Source organism: Scyliorhinus canicula, chromosome 6 (genome assembly GCF_902713615.1).
Source record: "Scyliorhinus canicula chromosome 6, sScyCan1.1, whole genome shotgun sequence".
Lineage (NCBI taxonomy): Eukaryota > Metazoa > Chordata > Chondrichthyes > Carcharhiniformes > Scyliorhinidae > Scyliorhinus > Scyliorhinus canicula.
In genome coordinates this window covers 89,872,416-89,898,730 of record NC_052151.1, presented here as the reverse complement: position 1 = coordinate 89,898,730, position 26,315 = coordinate 89,872,416, and the positions used below count along the sequence as shown (strand labels likewise).

Sequence of the window (26,315 nt, the reverse complement as noted above, 5' to 3'; positions counted from 1 at the left end):
CCTGCTCTATCCATGTCTCCGAAATGGCCACAACATCGAAGTCCCAGGTACTAACCCATGCCGCAAGCTCACCCACCTTATTCCGGATGCTCCTGGCATTGAAGTAGACGCACTTTAGACCACCTTCTTTCCTGCCGGTACACTCCCGCAACTTTGAAACTTTACTCAGGACCTCACTACTCTCAGGTTCTTGTGTACTGGAGCTACAATTGAGGTTCCCAATCCCCTGCTGAACTAGTTTAAACCCTCCCAAAGAGCATTAGCAAACCTCCCCCTGAGGATATTAGTACCCCTCTGGTCCAGGTGTAGACCATCCAGTTTGTAGAGATCCCACCTACCCCAGAATGAGCCCCAATTGTCCAGGAATCTGAAACCCTCCCTCCTGCACCATCCCTGCAGCCACGTGTTCAACTGCTCTCTCTCCCTATTCCTCGACTCGCTAGCACGTGGCACAGGTAACAACCCAGAGATAATATCTAAGTTTCCACCCTAGCTCCCTGAATTCCTGCCTTCCATCCCTATCCCTTTTCCTACCTATGTCGTTGGTACCTATGTGGACCACGACTTGGGGCTGCTCCCCCTCCCCCTTAAGGATCCCGAAAACACGATCTGAGACATCGCTGACCCTGGCACCTGGGAGGCAACACACCAACCGCGAGTCTCTCTCGTTCCCACAGAATCTCCTATCTATCCCCCTAACTATGGAGTCTCCAATGACTAATGTTCTACTCCTTTCCCCCCATCCCTTCTGAGCAACAGGGACAGACTCTGTGCCAGGGACCTGTACCCCATGGCTGACCCCTGGTAAGTCCCCCCCCCAACAGTATCCAAAGTGGTATACCTGTTACTAAGGGGAACGACCACAGGGGATCCCTGTACTGACTGCTTACCCCCAGCCCCTCTCACCATCGCCCATCTATCTTTATTCTTTGGCGTAACTACCTCCCTGAAGCTTTTATCTATGACCCCCTCTGCCTCCCTAATGATCCGAAGTTCATCCAGCTCCAGTTCCCTAACACGGTTTTTGAGGAGCTGGAGTTGGGTGCACTTCCCACAGATGAAATCAGCAGGGACACTGACGGCGTCCCTCACCTCAAACATTCTGCAGGAGGGGCATTGTACTGCCTTCCCTGACATCACCTCTAGATTTAAAAAAAAAACAAGAAAAAGAAAAAGGAAGGAAGAGCTTACCTGATATTCCCTCAAACCCTTAGGTTAGAGGAGGTGGAAGGGTGGGGGACACTGCAAGTGTAGCGTCTCGGGTTTAGCAACCACCCGACTTGTTACAGGCACTCACCTTCATGGCAGACAGGTGCAAAAGGTGAAGTCACATGGGATCAGAGGTGAGCTGGCAAGGTGGATACAGAACTGGCTAGGTCATAGAAGGCAGAGAGTAGCAATGGTAGGGTGCTTTTCAGATTGGAGGGCTGTGACTAGTGGTGTTCCGCAGGGATCAGTGCTGGCACCTTTGCTGTTCATCGTATATATAAATGATTTGGAGGAAAATGTAACTGGTCTGATTGGTAAGTTTGCGGACGACATAAGGGTTGGTGGAATTGCGGATAGCGACGAGGACTGTCAGAGGATTCAGCAGGATTTAGATCGTTTGGAGACTTGGGCGGAGAGATGGCAAATGGAGTTTAATCCGGATAAATGTGAGGTAATGCATTTTGGAAGGTCTAAAACAGGTGGGAATATACAGTGAAGGGTAGGACCCTCAAGAGTATTGACAGTCAGAGAGATCAAGGTGTACAGGTCCACAGGTCACTGAAAGGAGCAACACAGGTGGAGAAAGGTCGTCAAGAAGGCATACGGCATGCTTGCCTTCATTGGCCGGGGCATTGAGTATAAAAATTGGCAAGTCATATTGCAGCTGTATATAACCTTATTTAGGCCACACGTGGAGTAGTGTTCAATTCTGGTCGCCACACTACCAGAAGGATTTGGAGGCTTTAGAGTGGGTGCAGAAGAGATTTAGCAGGATGTTGACTGGTATGAAGGGCATTAGCTGAAGGGCATCACTGGAACAACGGAGGTTGAGGGTCGACCTGATAAGAGGTCTACAAAATTATGACAGGCATAGACAGAGTGGTAAGTCAGAGACTTTTTCCCAGAGTAGAGGAGTCAATTACTAAGGGGCATAGGTTTAAGGTGCGAGGGGCAAGGTTTAGAGGAGATGTACGAGGCAAGTTGTTTTTTTTTTTTTACACAGAGGGTAGTGGGTGCCTGGAACTCGCTGCCGGAGGAGCTGGTGGAAGCAGGGACGATAGTGACGTTTAAGCGGCATCTTGAAAAATACATGATGGGAACAGAGGGATAAGGACCCAGGAAGCGTAGAAGATTTTAGTTTAGATGGGCATCATGGTCGGCGCAGGCTTGGAGGGCCAAAGGGCCTGTTCCTGTGCTGTACTTTTCTTTGTTCTTTCTCACAGGTTAGGGACAACAGCTTAGCCTTTTCATTTGGAGTCAGCTGCAAGTTAATAACTGACTGGGGTCTCAACCTCAAAATCGATTTTTTATCCACAACTTCTCTTTCAAAATCTGAAACTTCTCTCATTTTCCAGAACTTCCCTATATAGCACACATGGGCTTTGCATCCTTATTTGTGTTGGCACATTTGACAAAACCATAGCTCAGGAAATCATCTTTGGTCCAGAATTAAGTTTCTTATTTGTAGGCTGATAACCAGAGGCCCTGGAGCTCTGTGCATAGCTAACATCAGCATGTTCTGTCCTGCTGTGGATTCCTCCGAGCAGCTCTCTCCAGCAGATCCTGGCCAGTAGGTACACTGCCTATTTGTGTCTCTGGCTGTCTCTTTCTTGTAACAAAATGACCCATCTTCACAGTCCTTTTGTCTTGCTTGCTAACAGCTAGAAAATGGAAGAAGCTCCCCTCTGTGATTTGGCACTGAAAGCACGTATACAGGGCATTTGACATCAAGTGTATGTGCAGGGTGAGAAACATGCTCACTGATACTGCTTATGATCAAAGACTGCACACAGCCTCATTTAAAAGCCGGTAGCGGCCGCCATTCTCAATTTAAACATCGGTAGCGGCCATTGGGCACTCTGCAACCGCCTCGACACCCACCCGCGACCCACACTTTGAAAAACCCTGCTTTAAACTACAGAACAGAACAATCCCCTTTGAAGTGTGTTTTTGGTTGTGCAAAAAGACAGATATACTCTACATTGTCTATTAAGTAGACACTCAATTCTCCTAGAACCAGTCTTAGGTAATTCTTAGAGGGGTTTACTTTGTTCTTTTCTTTTCTCAGCATGACAACTTTTAAACTCAGAACTGTCTTTCACTATGAGGATTCCCCCCTCGTGTTTCTTTCTCTCGGGAAGGTAGTCCAGTCTTCCAGCATCGTTTTAACTCCTCATGGATTTGGTCTTTTCACTCTGTGTGCGAGCTCCCACCTGCATGCTTTTGTGGTGAATTACATAGATTTTACAGTGCAGAAGGAGGCCATTCGGCCCATCGAGTCTGCACCGGCTCCTGGAAAGAGCACCCTACCCAAGGTCAACACCTCCACCCCATCCCCATAACCCAGTAACCCCACCCATCACTAAGGACAATTTTGGACACTAAGGGCAATTTATCATGGCCAATCCACCTAACCTGCACATCTTTGGACTTTGGGAGGAAACCGGAGCACCCGGAGGAAACCCACGCACACATGGGGAGGATGTGTAGACTCCGCACAGACAGTGTCCCAAGCCGGAATCGAACCCGAGGCCCTGGAGCCATGAAGCGATTGTGCTATCCACAATGCTACCGTGCTGCCCATAAATCATAGTGCCTTGCCGTCTATAACTACTCTCTCTCTCTTCCAGATCTTTTCAAGATAGCTTTGGCCTAATCCCTCTCAAAGTCCATCTCTATGGCAACATGAATCACATGAACCTTGTGTTCAGGTAGTAATACTGATTAGCTATCCTCGAGACCCTAACCATTTTTTACCTCGGAACTAAATGGACAGTTTGACCACAACCGTTTACAACTACATGTTCTTAACACTTCCTTTGAACATTGGAGACCCACAGTACATCCACCATTAGAGATAATGACAGCACCCTATGTGCGAAGTATAAACACCTTGCACTTCCTTTCCAAGTGCAATCTAGGTCCCCTTTATCCTAACGCCCAGGATTACTGACAGGCAGACTGCAGAACAGATCACATGAAGTATCTTCTGTCAAAATAATTTCTCCCCCAATCACAGCCTTCAGTGCCTCCCAGAACGTGGAAGGTAAGCTTCCACGTTCCGGTTGTTCGTAACGTACTCGGCTATGGCCTGTGATGTTTTCTGGCAGAAGACCATATCGGTCCAACCTCCATGTGGGGTGTTGGGCTGGGCAAGGCCCGCCTCCAACCTCACATCCACATCATGTGGAGCGTGGTCGGAGATTACGATTTCTGAAAGCACCGATTTCCCCACTACAAAGAAGTTGATGCAGATGTAGACTTTATGTACTGGTGAGAAGAATGAGAATTCCTTCTCACCTGGGTGCAGGAACCTCTATGGGTCCACTGCCCCCACCTGCTCGATGAACATCCCAGTTCCCTCGCCATGCATGCAGTTTTCCCCGTTCTGGGGTTTGATCTGTCCATCAGTGGGTCCTGTACACAGTTAAAGTCTGCCCCTCCCCATTAATCAGTCGGTACGCATTGATTGTCAGGTATTTCCGCCATGGTCTATTCTACAAACTCAGTGTCCTCTCAATTGGGCGTGTACATGTTTACCAGGACTACCGATGCCCCGTCTCGGACATGCTGACCATGACATACCATCCCCTTTGGTCGTAACCATCTTTGTCGCCATGAACACCGTCCACTTGCTTATCAGAATAGCTAACCCCCCCTTGTCCTCGACCTGTAGCAGGAATGGTACGTCAGTCCCACCAGGCCCTTCGTTACCCGCAGTCGGTCCTTTTCATAGAATAGAATTTACAGCGCAGGAGGTCATTCGGCCCATTGAGGTCTGCACCATGGAAAGATCACCCTACCTAAGCCCAAACCTCCACCGTAACTCAGTAACCCTATCTAACCTTTTTGGACACAAGGGGCAATTTAGCATGGCCAATCCACCTAACCTGCACATCTTTGGACTATGGGAGGAAACCGGAACACTGGGAGGAAGCCCATGCAGATACAGGGGAAAATGCAGACTCCACACAGACCGTGACCCAGCCAGGAATTGAATTTGGGATCCTGGAGCTGTGAAGCGACATTGCTAAGCACTGTGCTACCATGCCGCCCGCACTGTGCTACCATGGCGCCTCAGGTGCATCTCTTGGAGGAAGACTATGTCAGCTTTCGTATTTCTCAGGTGGACAAAGACTCTGGATCTTTTCACTGGGCCGCTCAGTCCCCTTACGTTCCAGGTAATAATCCTGGAGGGGAGTTTCTGACACGCCCCTCCCCCCTGCGGGATCAACCATACGTACCTTGTGAATGTGCCCCGGCACTCTGGGGTTTCCCTTTGATGGGGGGCCATCCAAAATGGCCGTGGGCCCGTTCTCACCATGAGGCTGGGCCCCTTCACTCTGGGTTTTCCCATTACCCAGGGACCACCCAACATGGCCACCAACTGTGTGTACACCACATGGGTGAACCTCTGAACTTTGGGTTTACCCTTTGTTCAGGGACCCTCCAAAGTGGCTGCTTGCAGTGCCATATTGTTCCATCAACCCAAACCTGACCTGCTGAAGCCAGTCTAGAGCCCTTCCCTTCCTTATCAATATGTTCCCCCAGTGGTCACGATTCCATCCTCTTTCCCCCCTACTTCCTTCCCCCCCTCTCCCTGTGCTCCCTTCCTATCTCCCCCCCCCCCCCCCCCCACCAACCCCTGCATCCCTGTGTTGGTTCCACCTACCCTCCCCGTGTCCCTCCCCAGCCAGGCACTCTCTCCCAGCCGCAGCCCCTCCCCCTCTCTCATGCTTCGTAGCGCTAGTCTTCCCCGCTAGTGTGGTGGGCCCCCTCCCAGAGTTGTTCTGACCCTCTTCTTTGCCTGTTTCATTGCTGTCCTCTCCGTCTCCTCCTCACCCTCTCCAGCACTCTGCTGCTCCTTCCTATGAGCTAGTTCTCCTACTCATAGTGAGGCAGAGCCGCCCTGTGCAAAAATTGTCCATGTCCATCACTTTGTTTTTCCTCCCTGCATCTTCCTCACCGCTGCTCTGTTTGCCTTTTGTCCACACCTCTGCCAGGGTGGTGAAATAACATTCTTTATTTTGGTATGTCACCCAGAATCTGGCTGAGAATAACATCCCAAATTTTACATTATTCTTGTACAGGGCTGACTTTGCGTGGTTGAACCCGGCCCTGCGCTTTGCCAGGTCCGCCCCGATGTTCTGATATGTCCCCAATGTCTGGACGAGTAACTCACATAGCTACTCTCCAAGGTCTGGCCGCCATTGCCAAGGCACAAGACTGGCATGTGATGGAATACTCTCCAGTTGCCTGATGAGTGCAAATCCAACAGCTCTGAAGAAACTCAGTTATTCAAGACGAAAGACCGTGTTTCATCAGGATCCCATCACCTCCACCACTAACCAACTGGCTAGCAGAAAGTTAATGATGGTATCAAATTGAAAGAGAAAAAAAAGCATATAATTCAGCGACAGGTCAGAACAGAGTATAAACAACTGCAAAGAACAACTAAAAGATTATTGAGGGTGAAATTAGAGTACGAGAGCAAGTTCAAAATATAAAAACAGATAAGAGTCTCTACAAGTATTTAAAAAGAAAGGATTAGGCAAGATGCGTGTTGATCCTCCAGAGAGGGGGTCTGGGGAATTAATCATGGGAAATAAAGAAATGGCAGATTAATTTAGTTGGATATATTGTGTCTGTCTTCACTATAGAAGGTATAAACAGCATCACAGATTGTGACTCAGGAGTAAAACAGAGGGAGGAACTTAAACAACTGCAATCACCAGGGAATGGGTATGAAGAAAACTTTTAGAATCTGACAAGTCCCCAGATCCTAATGATTTTCATCCTCGAGTCTTAAAATAAGTGACTGACATAATAAATACATTGGTTTTAATTTTCAAAATTCCCCAGATTCTGGAAAGGTCCCATTCGATTAGCAATAGCAAGCATGACTCCTCTATTCAAGAAAGCAGGAAGACAGAAAGCAGGAAACAACAGGTCAGTTAGCTTAACATTTGTCATTGGGACATTGTCAGAAACTATTATTTTTCCCTGTAATCTTATAGAGGTCTATAAAATAATGAGGAGCATAGATAAGGTCTATAGCCGTGGGCCCGTTCTCACCATGAGACTGGGCCCCTTCACTCTGGGTTTTCCCATTACCCAGGGACCACCCAACATGGTCAACATATAGTCAACATATTTTCCCAAAGATAGAAGAGTCTAGAACTAGAGGGCATAGGTTTAAGGTGAGAGGGGAGATACAAAAGAGACCAGAGGGCAAATTTTTTCACACATATAGAAAATCTCAAGGCAATCAGAGTCAACATGGTTTGGTGAAAAGGAAATCATGTTCAACTAATTCATTGAAGTTCTTGAGGAAGTACTAATGCAGATAAAGGTGAACCTGTGGACGTGATATACTTAGATTGCTAGAAAGCATTTGACAAGTTACAACATCATCGCTTACTATGCAAAAAAGAGCTCATGCGTAGGGGGTAACATATTAGCGTAGATAGAGGATTAGTTAGCCAACAGGATACAGAGAGTAGGCATAAATAGGTCATTTACAGGTTGACAAGATGTGATCAGTGCTGAGGCTCGGGGCTCCAACTATTTGCAATCCACATCAATGACTTGGATGAATACATGGTAGTTAAATTTGTCGATGACACAAAGATAGGTAGGCCAGTAAGCTGTGAAGAGGACATAAGGAGTCTGCAAAGGGTTAATGCCATGGGCAAATATATGGTAGATGGAGAATGATGTGGGAAAATGGGAACTTCCAAAAATATTTAGAATACCCAATTATTTCTTTTCCAATTAAGGGGCAAATTTAGCATGGCCAATCCACCTAACCTGCACATCTTTGGGTTGTGGGGGTGAAACCACGCATACATGGAAAGAAGGTGCAAACTCCACACAGACAGTGACCTAGCCTGGATTCGAACCCGGGTCCTCAGCGCCGTAGGCAGCAATGCTAACCACTGTGCCGCCCTGGAAAATGGGAACTTGTCCACTTGGGCAGGAAAAAAAAACCTCAGCATTTTATTTAAATAGTGAGAGACTGCAGAACTCTGAAGTATAGAGGAACAGGGATTTTGGGTACCCTGCCACATAAGCCACAATACGTTAGTATGCAGATACAGCAAGTGATTAGGATGGCAAATGGATGAAGTTGTTTCTGGCAAGGGCAATGGAATACAGAAATAGAGAAGATTTGCTACAGCAGTTGGTGAGAGTGGATCTGGAATACCAAATTCAGTTTCAGTCTCCTTATTTAAGGAAGGATATGAATGTGTAAGAATCAGTTCAGAGAACCTTTTGTGGGGCTATCTGATGACAAAACATTGGATAGGCTAAACCTGTATCCACTGGAGTTTATAAGAATGAGGTGACCTTATTGGTACATACAAGATCCTGAGGGGACTTGACAGGATAATGCGGAAAGGATTCTCCCCTTGTGGGGGAGACTAGAACTAGGGTAAACTGTTTACAAATGAGTCTCCCATTTAAGACTGAGATGAGAAGAATTTTTTTCTCACAGGGGCCGTGAATCTATAGAACTCTCTTCCTCCAAGAGCGGTAGAGTCAGCATCATTGAATATCATTAAGGCAGAGATAGAAAGATTCTTAACTAACAAGGGAGTCAAAGGTTAATCGGAATGTTAAGTTGAAGTCACCATCAGATCAGCCATGATCTTATTTTTTTTTTGAAATTTAGAGTACCCAATAAATGTTTTCCGATTAAGGGTCAATTTATCATGGCCAATCCACCTGCCCTGCACATCTTTGTATTGTAGGGCGAAACCTAGGCAAATACAGGGAGAATGTGCAAACTCCACATGGAGAGTGACCCAGGGCCAGGATCGAACCTGGGATCTCGATGACGTGAGGCAGCAGTGCTAACCACTGTGCCACCGTACAGACCAACCCTGTTTTAATTGAATGCCGGACCAGACTTGAGGGGAGAAATGGCCTACTCCTTCCTGCACTGCCATTCCTTCACTGTCGTTGGGTCAAAATCATGGAACTAATTTCTGAAATGTACTCTGGGTGCATGAACATCGGGTGCATGAACATCAGATGGGACTGCAGTGGTTTAAAAAGGCAGCACACCTGCATGTGCTCAGGGGCGAATACGTATGGGCAATAACTGGCGGTCATGCCGGCAACACCCACATCCTACGAGAATTAATTTTTAAAAAGATGGGCAATACCTATTTTCAAAAAGGGAGACAGAACTAATCAGAATAATTACAGGTCAGCAAATTTATCATTTGTGGTTGGGATAATTTTTGAATCTTTAAAGATGAAATTGCCAAATACCTAAATGAAGATGACATAATAGAAGCAACAACATGGACTTCAAGAAAGATAATGTTTAATAAAAATAAACGCTCTCTTAAGGAGGATGGTGAATGAAAAATGTAGTGGTTGTGGTGAACATGAACTATCAGCTGTTCGAGAGCCTTTGACAAGGTTATTTACACAGGAGTATTTTGGAAAAGATGAAGCAGCATGGAATTTGAGCAAAAGAAGCTAACTGAACTAAAAACTGGTTAGAAAGAAGAGAACTGGCAGGCAGTTCTCACGTGTGGTTAGAAGTGGGTAGCAATGTTCAATGGGTCCTGTTTGGGGCTGATTCTGTTTTGTCTATATCAATGATTCAAACATTAGGCCAGATGGAGGCCAAACTTACACAGAATACTAACATAGGAGGCACAGTAAATAATTGTGAAGCTAAAAAGGAATATTGATACGGTAGAGCCATGGAACATGCAAAGGATAAACACCAGCAAAATCAGGTGGGCCAAGTAATCTTTTAAATGCTGTCATGTCTTGTAGTGTGTGTTCTGCCCTTGGCTCATTGTCTGCTGATGCTTCATCCTGATACTGTTTCCTTGGCATGTTTTTAAAATCAGTGGTGGCTAGCTATTGCTTTTCACTCTCAGAGCCAGGGCAAGGAGAAAGGTCCCAAGTTTACCTCGGCTGGAACAGGAATTGAACTCATTCTGATTACATTATTCTGAACCATATGTTAGCCATCTAGCCAACAGAGCCAGCCAGACCATATTTAATGTTTTATTTCTATATAATTTTTATGCCTCTACCTAGCAATATTACAAGTGTAAAATATGTACAAGTAGCTTCTTTGGAAAATTTTAGATTGTCAATTTAGGTTTAATTCTTCCTTAAGCAATTTTACTTCATAGAAATTTCTGATTGTCGTGGGACAAGAATGTAATTCTACAGAATAAGCCAAACAAAATCAGTTATTTCCCTTAAAAAGACAATAACTGTTTTACTTACTTCAGCAATTCAAGAATGGCGAGAACAATATCATTGACGTAACAAAAACCTGATGCCTCAGATTTCTTGGCATGGTGAAGACCTCCAGCCCAGTTGACTGCAATGTCAGTCTGTTGTCTATTGAGTTTTACTGCTGCAGCTATGTAGAAAATGAAATTTAAATTATTTTACTTGGCTCAGTAGAAATTTTGTTTGCAATAAATTTTTCAATAAATCACAAAAATGTGATGTCAGTTAACCAAAGATTTTACAAAAACTTACCCACTGAACCTCCTGTTGATAATTGGCAAAATTCAAACATTCCATCAAATACAGGACAATCTTCTCCAACATTAACTGTTGAAATAAAATAGTTTAAAAAATCTTGCATGTAATTTAGCAAATATTAAAATTAAGGATTAATATGCAAGATTAATTTTTGAAATAGTCAATACCTGTTGCAGAATTTATTCAGGATATCAATGTGAATGCAGTGGAAACTGTTTTTCAACCAATAAGCCGAGATCATGTATGGGCATGCTCTAATCTTCAATTCATTTGCTTTCACTACTAACACCAGTGTCAGGACAGTAATGATTTAGCTAATAAATCAGAATGTTGATGGTTTAGATCATATTTTGGGAGCACATAATCTAAGATGATACTGCAATCTTCAAAAGTCCTTCTATTTGGGAGTCTTTCGTTTAGATTAGAAAATTGCACAAAGCACACCTATTTTTAAAAAAGTCAGGAACGGAAGTCAGGGAGTTACAGTCCAGTTCGCCTAACATCTGCTGTCAGGAAATTACTAGAGTCAATAATTAAGGACAGATTGACTGGACACCTTGAAAATGTTCAGGTGGGGCAGCATGGTGGCGCAGTGGGTTAGCCCTGTTGCCTCACGGCGCCGAGGTCCCAGGTTCGATCCCGGCTCTGGGTCACTGTCCATGTGGAGTTTGCACATTCTCCCCCTGTTTGCGTGGGTTTCGCCCCCACAACCCAAAGATGTGCAAAGGTAGGTCGATTGAACACACTAAATTGCCCCTTAATTGGAAAAAAAATGAATTGGGTACACTAAATTTATATAAAAAAAAAGAAAATGTTCAGGTGATCAGAAAGTCAGTATGGATTTGTAAAAGATAGGTAATGCCCGATGAACCTGACTGAACTTTTTGAAGAGGTGACTCAAGGATTGGACAGTTGAATGACTGCCTTGGATTTTCAGAAGGTATTTGATAAAGTCACTCAAAAGAGACTAACTAAAGTTGAACCCGATGGAATTGAAGGAAAATTATTCAGCTGGTTAAGAAATTGGCTGAGCAGGAGACAGAGTAGGGATAATGGGCAGATACTCTAATTGACAGGATGCAATCGGCAGCAGATGCAAAAATTTGTGCCGAGGTGCCAACTACTCAAAATATTAACAATCTAGATGATGGGGTGAAGCAACACAGCCAAATAGTTTTGTGGCATTATAAACAGTGTAGAAGGACAGGGCTGGACAGATTGGATGCAGGGATGTTATTTCCTCTGGCTGAACTGGACTAGAATAAGGAATCGCAGTCTCAGGAACGGGGTAGGCCATTTAGGACTAAGATGAAGGTAAACCTCTTCACTCAGAGGGTGATGATGTGGAATTCTCCACCACAGAAGACTGTGGCAGCCAAGTCACTGAATATATTTACGAAGGAAATAGATTTCTGGACTCTAAAGGTGTCATGGGTATGGGGAGAGCGAAGAGGTATGTTGCTGAGACAGAGGACCAGCCATGATCACACTGAAAGGCAGAGCAGGCTCTAAGGGCCGAAAGACTTATTCCTGCTCCTACTTTGTGTTTCTAATAAGCATAAAATAAAAGAATATTAATACTAAGCAAATGGGCAAATAAATTTCACTGTACAAAAATGTGGTATAATTCACTATGAACCAAAATAGAACAGAATCCTTTAAAATGGTGAAAAGCTAGAAAGTGTAGCTCCAAAGATATTGGGTGAGGGGTGGGGGAGGTCCGTGTATCCACAACATTAAAATGCAATGAGCAGGTACTGAAAATAATCAAAAACACTAATGGAATTTTGGTCTTTGTATCTCGAGGGCTAGAATTCAAGACAGAAGTTATATTACGGTCACACCACATTTCGGAGTACTGTGAGCAGTTCTGGGCACCGCATCTTTGGAAGGATATATTGGTCTTGGAGGAAATGCAACATAATTTACAAGATTTATACCTGGAACTCCAAGGAGAAATTCCACAAACTAGGGGTGTACTCCCTGGAATCTAGAAAGTTAAAGAATAATGGTTCAAGATATTAAAGGGGAGGGCAGGGGGCAATGAGCATGAGCAGAGAACAACTATTTCTGTTAGTTAAGAGGTCTAAAACTGGGAAATATCATTTCTAATTGAGTCAGGCCTTTCAGGAGTGAAGTTAGAAAATACTTCTACACACAAAGCTTGGAACTCCCTTCCACAATTACAGTGGATGCCGAGTGAATTGTTCATTTTAAATCTCATAGATAGATTTTGGTTACTAAAGATATGAAGTGGTATGGATATATTAGAATGGGGGAGAAGGGTCCTGTGCAGCATCAGGAGACCATTCAGGTTATGCAGCATAGCATAACCCGAATGGTCTTTTTCTGCTGTAAGCAATATGTAATGATGTGTAGTTTATATGTCATTGCAACATTGAGGCATCACCCCAGATGAGATGTTAAATCAAGGTCACTTCTGATGTTGCACTTGTTGAATTAATCCAGCATGGAGTTAGGTTGCTGATCAGGCATGATCTAACAGAATGGTACTTGAGCAGACTGGGCAGCTATATGGCTTATGGCTGTTCCTATATTTTCCTCTGGAAAAAAAGAGAAGGCCGAGGGGAAACCTGGTCGAGGTATTCAATATTATGAACCAGTTTGATAGGGTAGACTTAAAGAGGATGTTCCAACTTGTAGAAGAGACCTAAAATAGGAGCCTCAAGTGTAAGACCATCACTAATAAATCCAATAGAGAATTTAGGCAAAGCTGCTTTAGAATGTAATCACTGACTGGATAAAGAAACTGCTATTCCCTATGGTACAAGTTGAGTTCCGGTAACTAGTGTGGGTATGGGGGGGGCACAGCACCGAGGACCCGAGTTCGATCCTGGCCCTGGGTCATTGCCCGTGTGGAGTTTGCACATTTTCCTTGTGTCTGCGTGGGTCTCGCCCTCACAACCCAAAGATATTCAGGGTAGGTGGATTGGCCATGTTAAATTACCTCTTAATTATATAAAAAATAATTGGGTACTCAATCTTAAAAAAACTAGTGTGGTTGCATTAACGTAAAACTAGATGGAATAGTTGAGGAAGACTAGAAAGATATATTAGATGTAGTGGAGGAGAAGGGTCCTCTGCAGCACAAAGAGACCATTCAGGTTATGCAGCACAGCATAACCCGAATGGTCTGTTTCTGCTATAAGCAATATGTAATGCTGTGTAGTTTATGATATGTCATTGCAACATTGAGGCATCACCCCAGATTAGATGTTAAATCAAGGTCGCTTCTGATGTTGTACTTGTTGAATTAATCCACTGCTGAAACTTATTTGAGAAAGGTTTCTTTTACTTTGCCCAATCTCCTTGGTGCACAATTGCACTCAAATTATATTTTCATTCTCCTGTTAGAAATTAACAGTATGCTTAAAAGGAATAGGGAGGGTGCTGCAACTTCTGTTTTACTGGAAACTGCTTGAGGTTTTGTTTCTTTAGATATAGCAAGTAGAATAATTATTCTGAGGGAATGACACCTGCATGTAACCCAAAAAAGGGGTCATGGTCAGACTGGACCTCTAGAATAGTGGAGAGCAACTGGATCTTTTCCCGTTTTCTATCCAACAGCAGATAAGACGCACAGTGCCCATGGGTCAGGCAATGAGTCAGGTATCAATTCACTCCAGATGGAATGGCAATCAAACTAATCTGTTCACACTGGCCATCCAGTTAACTGAGCCACGCATCCCCTTCCCCCAAGGGGTCTAGGTTGCAATGGCAACATTCATTTTTATATGAATGTTATAGTTTGGGGCTATGGACAGCAATGCTAGAGGCCCCAATTTTCTTTTCCGCTATTACAACCTGCTACTGGTGCATGTTGGAAGGATTTGCAGATTGATATTCAACCTGTTTGGCCACGTAATGAACGCATCTTCCTTTGCCATCAAGTCCTGGAGTTGGATTCAAGCCCAAAGCTTCGGACTCAAGCAGAGACACTACCCACAGCACCACAAGACAGCCTCAGCAACTAACCATACTTCAAGGCTGTGTCAGAACCTTCAGTTAACCTTGCTTAATTAAGATGCTTGCTGAAATGTGAAAATTAATGAATGTATGAAAATAGAATAGAAGTTATTTTAGTGAACCACCCTATAATTCAACTATCTGATAAGGATGTAGATGAGTTAGCAGCATATTAACAGGCCTTATAAATAGTTTTGAGCTTAAATAAATGACAATAGGCCAATACAAACCATGAAACCCCCAAATGTTTGTTTAAAGGTTAGAAATGAGATGGAATGGAGTTATAAAACTAGTCATGGGAAAGCCTAGGGTGAGATGAGGGAAGCTAGGTTGATCACGGGCCGACAGTATGTGCCAAAGCTTTAGAAGCTCATGGCAAGAACTCAAAAACTGTTAGGCATTTTGAACTGAGGGGAACCTTTATAGAACAATAAGACATATGTTTTTGACATATGTTTTTCATGTTTTATGCTCCATCTTAAACTTTGATTAAATATACCCACCATAATGGTTGGAGTCGATCCTGATAATAAATTACTGATATCAGCAACAAATTGTGCCTGAATTAAAATGCCAACAAATTTTTGGGCATAAAATCATGTGTGCCCTTATGGAATCAGAGGAAAAATATAATTTGTCTTTTCTTACCAACCAGAAAAAAGTTACCCAATCATTTCAGGTATGCAACTGCCAAAGAGCGACAACACGAGAGAGGGAGGGGGAGACAACGCGCGAGAGAGAGGGAGACAACGCGCGAGAGAGAGGGAGACAACGCGCGAGAGAGAGGGAGACAACGCGAGAGAGAGAGGGAGACAACGCGAGAGAGAGAGGGAGACAACGCGAGAGAGAGAGGGAGACAACGCGAGAGAGAGAGGGAGACAACGCGAGAGAGAGAGGGAGACAACGCGAGAGAGAGAGGGAGACAACGCGAGAGAGAGAGGGAGACAACGCGAGAGAGAGAGGGAGACAACGCGAGAGAGAGAGGGAGACAACGCGAGAGAGAGAGGGAGACAACGCAAGAGAGAGAGAGAGGGAGACAACGCGAGAGAGAGAGAGGGAGACAACGCGAGAGAGAGAGGGAGACAACGCGAGAGAGAGAGAGGGAGACAACGCGAGAGAGAGAGAGGGAGACAACGCGAGAGAGAGAGAGGGAGACAACGCGAGAGAGAGAGGGGGAGACAACGCGAGAGAGAGAGAGAGGGAGACAACGCCAGAGAGAGAGGGAGACAACGCGAGAGAGAGAGGGAGACAACGCGAGAGAGAGAGGGAGACAACGCGAGAGAGAGAGGGAGACAACGCAAGAGAGAGAGGGAGACAACGCGAGAGAGGGGGAGACAACGCGAGAGAGGGGGAGACAACGCGAGAGAGAGTGGCTATAATCAGAGTGAAATATATTCTAACACAGAAGTGATGGGACAAAGTTTGAACTGTGAGATTATCTTACAAAAAATACTGGATGATGTGTCCAATTTCCTCAAGACAATCATAAACACTTTAGTCGGGATTACCCATCCATGGAGGGTTCACCAATCCTCAATTTTTGATCCTATCCAATTTCATTATACAACACAATTTAAATTGCATTCTTACATCTCTGCATCTGTTTGCTGTACTCGGACATGTTATCTGGTCGAATTGATCGCAGAAATTTGATGTAGTCATCACTGTGGTACTTTGTCATCTCCTCAGTTGTGGCCTTGTGTGGCCGCTAATGGAATAATAACCAGAATAAAATGGTTACATTGTTGCCAGTTCTCCTTCTCCCAACTAATCAGGTTTAGAAAATACAAGTACCAACTTACATAGATTTCCATCTTTCTATATAAGCCATAATTCAGCAATAGATTATGGGTCATACGGATTCGGTGTGGTTTCATAGGGTGTCCCTGTCCATAATAGTAGTTCCCTATGTCACCTAGTAAAAGGAAAACCGAATTGCTGATTAATCAAGAAGGAAAACTGCATTGATGTCAGCATTTTAAAAACTCAGCTTATAGACTTTAGCTAAATAAGATATCTGAAACTACTCATTAATTGCATCCCAACAAAGTAATGCAAAAATGAATACCAAAGAACACGATTCAGAAATTAAAAATTATATCAATAGCAAATCACACATGTGGCACTGCACAAAACTAAATCACAAATTGGAAAGAGGAACCCATGGGAACATTTGACAATACCAAAAGGGTATAAAACAAACTATGATACTATTTCATACATCAGGTGAAAACGAGAAAAAAATGGCTAAGTTTAGCAATTAATTAGTGAGGTTTCCAATCCATTTAATAAACTACAAGTTTGATTACTAAGTCAGAGGAGGTCACAATGAATGATTAAATTCACTAATCAGCATTCACAGAGGACAACAGTAATTCCATATCTTAATTGAGAAACCTGATTTCATGATAAAAACAGAACTTTTGTCAACAAAATTTTACATTATATTACATTTTGCTTAGCATAGCGTCCTTTATGCTGATTAACAAAATCGGCTGAGAGGAAGAAAAGGGAACTTGCATTGTTCATGTTCAACTGCTTCATACAAGTACATAAAGAGAAAAGGTTCCTTCCACTTACCCAACCCATTCTAAACAAGCTAAATAGTCCACACTATTGCAGATTATTTCCAATTTAGCTGACCCAAGATCAATAATCACAAGTAAAAGTTCTGAGGAAACTTTTTCTGAACCGCTAAGATTAAAACTTGAAGGACAGTAATCTAAAGCTACTCTGAACTTGAATTCCCTACCAAGGCAATACAATTGATGGTGCCCTCTGACAGTAATTATTGAATGCTCTTTTTATAGAAACAGTGATTCCGTCAAGGAGTATAGGCTTTTTAACTGTAAGGGCTTTACCATTCAGAGCAAAGCTAAATATGTTCTGCCAACAGCACTTGAACCAGGTCCACCACTGTAGTTTTCTATCCGCCTGAATGTGCTTTCAGTATTTTTGGCCCATGCAGACCTTGGCCAAATATTAAGGAAAATTTTCAGCAGATTTACAAAGCACAACGCAACTACATCATGGTAAGTGAGATTAGCTTGCTGACAGTGTTAAAGGTCATTTTTGCAGCTTCATATATGAGATGGAGCAGTTTCCTCACTACCAAATCATCCTCCAGCAGAAGTAGTGTAATTTCTCACCAACAGGTAACAGCACAATTTCTTGGAAATGTTTGAGTAACAAATGGGACAAAAGAAGACAATTGTTGTTATTTATTCTTGACTAAGTACTCAGCACTTCATATCACTTAATGTCATTCTCCACTGGTCTTTCTATTATCCACACAATACATAAATAATATATAGAGAATGATCATTCTTGGCTGGCAAATAAGACAGTGCTAATAATTTATCAACTTTTACTTTTAAGAGCTCGAGACAACTTTTAAATAACTTATTTCTACTTTGGAAAAGACTGAAATTATAAAAGTTCTCAGTTCATTGAGGCTCTTGTCAAGCACAACATATTGGGAAAATGTCTTGGACGCCACCAGGAAGCACCAGGGGCCCTGCAGGCACAAATGTGTAGTGGCAGTATCTGGAACTTACCACCTTCCTACCGTCGCAACCGGTCCACAGCAGACGCCATTTCCCTGGCCCTACACTCACCCCTAGAGCATCTCGACAACAAGGACTCCTACATCAGACTCCTATTTATTGACTACAGCTCCGCCTTCAACACCATAATCCCAGCCAAGCTCATATCAAAGCTCCAGAACCTCGGACTAGGTACCCCACTCTGCAACTGGATCCTCGATTTTCTGACCAACAGACCACAATTAGTAAGAATGAACAACAACACCTCCTCCGCAATAGTCCTCAATACCAGGGCCCCACAAGGCTGCGTACTTAGCCCCCTACTCTACTCCCTGTACACACACGACTGCGTAGCAAAATATGGTTACAACTCCATCTACAAGTTTGCTGATGATACGACTATAGTGGGCCGGATCTCAAATAACGACGAGTCAGAATACAGGAGGGAGATAGGGAACCTAGTGGAGTGGTGCAGCGACAACAATCTCTCCCTCAATGCCAGCAAAACTAAAGAACTGGTCATTGAATTCAGGAAGCAAAGTACTGTACACACCCCTGTCAGCATCAACGGGGCAGAGGTGGAGGTGGTGAGCAGTTTCAAATTCCTAGGGGTGCACATCTCCAAAAATCCCACCCACCCACGTCGACGCTACCACCAGGAAAGCACAACAGCGCCTATACTTCCTCAGGAAACTATGCATGTCCACATTAACCCTTACCAACTTTTACAGATGCACCATAGAAAGCATCCTATCTGGCTGCATCACAGCCTGGTATGGCAACTGCTCGACCCAAGACCGCAAGAAACTTCAGAGAGTCGTGAACACCGCCCCGTCCATCACATGAACCTGCCTCCCATCCATTGGCTCCATCTACACCTGCCGCTGCCTGGGGAAAGCGGGCAGCAAAATTAAAGACCCCTCCCACCCGGCTTACTCACTCTTCCAACTTCTTCCATCGGGCAGGAGATACAGAAGTCCAAGAACATGCACAAACAGACTCAAAAACAGCTTGTTCCCCGCTGTTACCAGACTCCTAAATGACCCTCTTATGGACTGACCTCATTAACACTACTCCCTGTATGCTTCATCTGATGCTGGTGCTTATGTAGTTACATTGTATACCTTGTGTTTCCCTATAATGTATTTTCTTTTCTTCCCTTTTCTTCCCATGTACTTAGTGATCTGATGAGCTGCTCGCAGAAAAATACTTTCACTGTACCTCGGTACACGTGACAATAAACAAATCCAATCCAATCCAATCCCACTGATCTCAGTTGTCTGTAGGAAATGACCCAATGATACTTCTTTAAATTTCTAAAGAAATCAATGATGCTCAAGCTCTCCAGAAAATTTCACCCAGAATCTGGTTAAAATGGATTCTATCTAACCAAGGCAAATATCTATAAAGTTTCTCCCTAACCCCATTCATAATAAATGAAATTTCATAGTAACCTCACAAAACACTGCCACATTCATTTTCTGCAGCTTATGAGCATTCATATCTTCCAATACATATCAGTTTATAATTTCTAATTCATTCCACTCCCTTTGGACTTCCTGTGGTGGGGATATGCTGAACAATCACACGAAAAGTGGCTGTCCCTTGGGAACTTCAAATTAGGCCCTTTTAACCCGTCAATTGGATACCAAAAACAAACAAACATTACACTAAACCAGGGTTTTTGAAACTCATGGGTCGCGACCCGCAGGTGTGTCGTGATCAGGAGGGTCGTAGGGGCTGGTTTAGCACAGGGCTAAATCGCTGGCTTTGAAAGCAGACCAAGGCAGGGCAGCAGCACGGTTCAATTCCCGACAGCCTCCCCGAACAGGTGCCGGAATGTGCCGACTAGGGGCTTTCCACAGTAACTTCATTTGAAGCCTACTTGTGAAAATAAGTGATTTTCTTTTCATTTCCTTTCACAGAACAATCGGTTGTGCCTTTCCCGATCACGGGAAGAAGCCCCCAACGACTGCGACTGGCTTTTAAGAATGCAGGCCGTGGGCAGTTCCAGATTGGTTGTAGCATTTGATGGGGCGGGAAGGCACGAGGTCTTTACATCTGTGCTTTAAGCGCAAAATCATGGAGAGATTCCTCCATTTTGTAGCTGCCAGCAAGCAAGCAACAGGACTGTGTGAAAAAACTGATGATGGATCATTTTGTAATAAGGAAGAGAGGACCAGAGGCCCAAATAGGCCAGGATCTCACAATTAAATCTGCTATAGAGTTTATCAGGAGAGTCCACGGCAAGACAAAGCAGTGTTGATGCGAGCAGCATCCAGAGTTGCAGGGCCTTTGCTGAACAAACAAGAAGAAGAAACTGAAATCAGGAACAAAGCAGTATAAAGATGATTTCTCGAGTTATGGCTTTAATTGTGTCAATGCAAATAAGGATGCAAAGCCCATGTGTGTTATATGCTGGGAAGTACTGGCAAATGAAAGTTTAAAACTCTCAAATCTTCAAAGGCATTTGAAGACTAAGCATAGCGAGGTCGAGGACAAACCTCTTGATTTTTTTCAGATGCAGTGAGAACTTAAATCATCCGCTGAAGTCCTTTGCAGAAATGTAACACTGAATGACGAAGTGAGATCCTGAGGACCAGGCAGGTTCACCTGCAGCATCAAAGATAAGCAATAATGGCGTGTCACAAAGGTCACCTGAAATGGGTCGCGAATGTTGGTCAGCATTGATCCGCCGTTTGACAAAAGTGGGTCCCGGGAAAAAAGTTTGATAAACACTGCCCTAAACTAACAACCACCAGAGGAAATGCTTTCAAATCATCCACAGAGCTAGAAAAATAGTAAAATCAGCAAAGTTAGGAGACGAAGATCCAGACCTCAGACACACAAGAGCAAAGCAGAGCAGAATATGGCAGATCAAGGGGGACCAATGCGAAAGCCTGCCCACCCACCATCAGGGCAGTGGATGGAGCCCCTCACACAGGAGCTCCAAAAACATAGGCACTCCATTAAGGAGGACCTCATGCCCGCCATGAGGCTGGGCATAAAAACTGCGCTGGCTCCTTTCAAAGAAGTGCTGGAAAGAATGGAGTGGAGCTGGAGACCTTGGAGATGACAGTGCGGGAACTGGAGAAAGATGCCACGTATCGACTCGCTCGAGGCAGAGGCTGCAAGGTTGGTGACGACCCAGAGGGCACTCAAGGGAAAATTGGAAGATCGGTAGAACAGGCCTCGCCAGCAGAATTTAAGGATTATCTGACTACATGAGGGCACAGAGGGTAGAAACCTGACAGGGTATGTCGCACAGATGCTCGGAAAGCTGGGCTGGAAGGGTGGGGGTGGGAAGCTTCCCCAAGCCCCCAGAAGTAGAACGAGCCCACAGGTCACTCCAGCAAAGGCCCAAAGCAGCAAAACCAGGCGATTATCGGCAAACTCTGCGAGAAGCACACGGTCCTGTAGATGGGAAGGGCATACAATAAGAATCTACGCGGGACATTGAGGATCTACGCGGGACATTGAGGCTGAACTGGCCCTACGCCAGCAAACCGCTGGGTAACTTACATTAATACAAACGTGCTGGACGATGCAGACCAGCTCATCCAGAAAAACGGGCTGGGAAGACAGCAATAGCGGACATATATGGACCATGAACAATGCATCTGCGATCTCTAGGCTGAACACTTGCACACCTTACACAGGGCGGGGAGTGAACAAAAAAACTCTCAGAAGGTAGGGGGAGCTGCTCCCAGATAGGAGCCACCACACTGGCAAGTATGCTAGTGCATGGAAGTAGGGGAAGGCACAGTGCAGCTCCTGAGGGAGGGAGCGCCTGGCGGAGGAGGTGGAACAGTGAATGTGGGGGGCAGCCAGAACAAAGATGACAATGACAGCCATCTTGGGTGGCCGCCAAACAAAGGTAAACCCGGCGTGCGGGGGCATGTCCACGTGCTAAGTATGGCTAACTCCACAGAAGTGGGGGGAATAGAACCCCCCCCCCCCCCCCCAACCAGAATAGTCACCTGTTTCGCGAGGGGATTTATCGGCCCAGTGAAAATATGCTGGGTCTTTGTCCATCTGAAAAGCCTGAGGGCCGATATTGCCTTACACCAGGAGACATACCCGAGGGAGAAAAACCGACATGAGGGTAAGAAAAAGCTGGATAGGACAGACTTACCAAGAGTGCTACAGGACAAGGGTGATTGCCATACTGTTTAGCAAAGGGACGACCTTTACAGTGACGAATACAGGGATGGACCCAGGGGGACTGCATGTAATGTTCAGCAGTGTCCTGGACGGGGCATCAGTGGTGCCTGTGAATGTATATGTCCCCAATATGTGACATGTGCATTCACGGTCTTCATCAAAAAGACAATTCACACTTCTTTAACCTGTGATTATCCCTCTCTCCAGTTGCTCCATCTGGACCTGTAAAGACATAATTACCTGCAAAGACTGGCATTCAAAGTATCGTTTTGCATCATTGACTTTGTCTATATATATATATATATATATATATATATATATGTTTCTGGAACCCACCTCTTCATTCACCCGAGGAAGGAGCTGCGCTCCGAAAGCCAGTGATTCAAACAAACCTGTTGGACTTTAACCTGGTGTTGTAAGACTTCTTACTGTTCATCAAAAAGGCCATGGTAGAAATCCCCGACCTAGACTCCCACCAACTCATCATATAAGGAGGCTTCAACTGTGTACAGGACCCAAGGACAGAGAAATCCAGCCCCAAATTAGGGAAGCAGTCAGCTATGGGAAGGGAACTGAGCATCTGAATGGAGCAGATTGGGGGGTGGGGTGAGGTAAATGGAGGTTAACCACCAAGGGAGAGAGTACTCCTCCTTCTCCCAAATCCACAAAGTACACTCCCGCATCAACTTCTTTGTAGTGGATAAATTGATGCTTTCAGGGCTGGTGGGGCGGAATACTCAACAATAGTAATCTCTGACCAAGCACGACACTACGTGGATGTGAGGTTGGAGATGGGTGGAGCCCAGGATCGCCCACAGAGGCTAGACACGGCCCTCCTCGCCGACAAGGTGTTCTGTGAGAAAATGTCACAAGCCATCAATGGGTACATATTCTATAACCTGAACAGGGAGGTCTCACCCTCCACAATCTGGGAGGCACTGAAGGCAGAGATAAGGGGGGAATTAATAGCGTACAAAGCACGGAGAGGCAGGAAGGAGAGCTGATCAACTCCATATTGGAGACGGATCGGCGACACTCCACGGCCCCAACCGTGAAGCTATTGGCGCAGAGGGATAAGTTACAAATGGAATTTGACCTGCTCTCTCCACCGGGAAAGCAGTGCACCAGCTCTGCCAGACACATTGGGGGGGGGGGGGGGGGGGGGGGGGGGGCAACTGCCTGCTGGTTCACCAGCTGAGAAAGCAGGCAGCAGGACAGAGATAGTGCAGGTAAAAGACAGGAACAGTAAACTAGTCACAGCATCAGATAAGATCAATGAGGCTTTTGGGACCTTCTACCATGAGCTGTACATCTCCGAGCCCCCAGAGGGGGACTCTAAGATGAGGCAATCTCTCGACGGGCTGGATATACCACTTGTGGGGGAGGAAAAGCGGCAGGGACTGGAAGCACCAGTAGAACAGAGCTAAGTTATGGACAGCATTAACTCCATGCAGTCGGGCAAGCACTGGGCCCGGATGTATTCCCGGTGGACTTGTATAAAAGATTCATGGAACCACTGGCCCCTCACCTGCGGGAGATGTTCAATGACTCGCTATCGAGAGGGACTCTTCCAGCCATGTTGGCACAGGTTTCGATATCACTGATCCCTAAAAAAGACAAACACCCAAGAGAGTGCGGGTCATCCAGACCCATCTCACCCCTAAACACAGACACAAAGTCCTGGTGAAGGCCTGTTGAAATGACTGAAAAGTCCCAGAGGTAGTCAGGCGGGCTTTGACAAGGGCAGACAACTAACAGTGAACATCAGAAGCCTGCTGAGTGTGAGTATGTCTCCACCCGGGGGAGACACCAGAAGTGATCATCTCTCTATATGCACAGAAGGTCTGCAACAGAATCGAATGGAGGTACTAGAACGGTTTGGGTCTGGGCCAAGATTCACCTCTTGGATAAAAGGACTGTACAGCACTCCCATGGCAAGCATACAGATGAACACCACCAGCTCTGAGTACTTCCAGCTACACTGAGGCACGAGGCATGAATGCCCATTGTCTCCGCTACAATTTGCCCCGGCAATTGAGCAACTGACCATCGCTCCCATCAGCCAAGGGGTGGAAAGGCATTTAGAGGGGAAACAGGGAGCACAGATTCTCACTCTATGTAGATGACCTGCTCCTCTGTGTCTCAAACCCCCTAGCCAGCATGGGAGGAATAATGGAACTCCTAGGGAGTTCGGACTCTTCTCAGGTTACAAACTCAACCTGAGCAAAAGTGAAATCTTTCCCATGAACCCGTTGTTAGTTATTGGGAAGTGGGGGAAGGGGGCATAGAGAGAAAGAGAAGAGAAGCAGAGCTAAGGAACTTACCATTCAAACTGGCCGAACCCAAATTCCGATGCCTGGGGACTCAAATAGCCCACGACTGGACATGGATACACAAATGGAACCTGCAGAGTCTGATGGAGGAGGTAAAGAGGAGGCACAATGTGGGACTCACTCCTACTCTTCCTAGCGGGGAGAGTGCAGACAATCAAGTTGAACATGCTGCCTAGATTTTTTTTTCCACTCAGATCCCTCCCGATCTTCTTCCCCAAGGCCTTAGAAGAGGAATATGGGGAATCTGACGCTTCCGAACCTCCTATTCCACCAACTGGGCAGCTACCGCAGAAAGAGTAGAGGGACGGGTCAGAGCTGGCAGCTGATCATGTGAAAATGAAGAGCTCCTGTAAGGGGACATCCCACCGAGCAGTGGCTACAGCTCCACTCTCATTCCCCTTGTGTTGCCCTATTATGTATTTTCTTTTATTTCCTTTTCTTCCCATGTACTTAATGATCTGTTGAGCTGCACGCAGAAAAATACTTTTCACTGTCCCTCAGTATACTTGACAATAAACAAATCCAATCCAATCTCAGCCAAGTACTCAAGAAGCCCAGTGAGTGGTGGCCACACTGAGAACGTGGAATCAATTTGGATGAATATGTGGCTGGAGATGATGTGGGGGAGGGGCATTGGGACCGGTTCTGGGGGAGGTAGGACCAGTACAAACTGGGTGGGTTACGACTGGGTAGGGCCAGGACTGATGTCCTTGGAGGGTACTTGCTGCAGTGGTTAGGGAGGGTTTAAACTAAAATAGCAGGGAGGTGAGAACCTATGTGAGGATTCAGAGCAGGGGGAATCAAGATGAGGAGAAAAAGACAGCAAGGAGAATAAGAAAAGTGCTCGGCAGAGAAATAAAGAGCCTAAATCAGATAAGGACACAGTAAAAATAGTAGGGATGGGACAGGGAACGTTAAAAAGACAAGCCGTAAAGTTTTGTACCTGAATGCAAGGAGCATTCAAAGTAAATGGATGAATTATTTGCGAAGATAGATGTAAAGGTGTATGATGTAGTTGGGATTACTGAGACATGACTCGAAGGTGTCCAAGGATGGAAACTAACCATCGAGGCATATTCAGTTTGCAGGAAGGACGGACAGAAAGAAAAAGGTGGTGGAGGTGCATTGTTGATTAAAGAAGATATCGATGCAATATCGAAGAAAGGTACAAGCACAGATAATGTGGAATCTACATGGGCCGATTAAGAAACACCAAGGGGAAAAAAAACATTTGTAGGAGTGGTATACAGACCATCAAACTGCAGTGGTAATGTTGGAACTTGCAATAGACAGGAAATCAGAGATAAAGGAACATCTGTCATTATGAGTGACTTTAATCTGCATATAGATTGGGTGAGTCAAATTAGTCACAGTACAATAGAGGAGAAATTTCCGGAGTGTAGACAGGATAGCTTTCTGGACCAATACATTGAGGAACCAACAAGGGAACAGGCCACCTTGGACTGAGTATTGTCCAATAAGAAAGGATTAGTTGGCAATCTAGCTGTGAGACAACCCTTGGAGATGAGTGCCATAATATGATAAA

The 26,315-nt window shown here is 45.0% G+C and overlaps 1 protein-coding gene across 2 annotated transcripts in view; it reads right to left on the bottom strand.

The window, feature by feature from the left end:
• The window catches only part of LOC119967303 (histone deacetylase 2-like), a 94,400-nt gene that overhangs the window by 37,249 nt on the left and 30,836 nt on the right, over positions 1–26,315 (bottom strand). For both annotated transcript variants that reach the window (XM_038799649.1, XM_038799650.1), the window contains 4 exons: positions 16,530–16,642; positions 16,318–16,435; positions 10,735–10,809; positions 10,474–10,612 (listed from right to left, as the gene is read on the bottom strand). In XM_038799649.1, the coding sequence (XP_038655577.1) occupies positions 10,474–10,612; positions 10,735–10,809; positions 16,318–16,435; positions 16,530–16,642 (445 nt within the window). The remainder of the gene's footprint in view (positions 1–10,473; positions 10,613–10,734; positions 10,810–16,317; positions 16,436–16,529; positions 16,643–26,315) is intronic.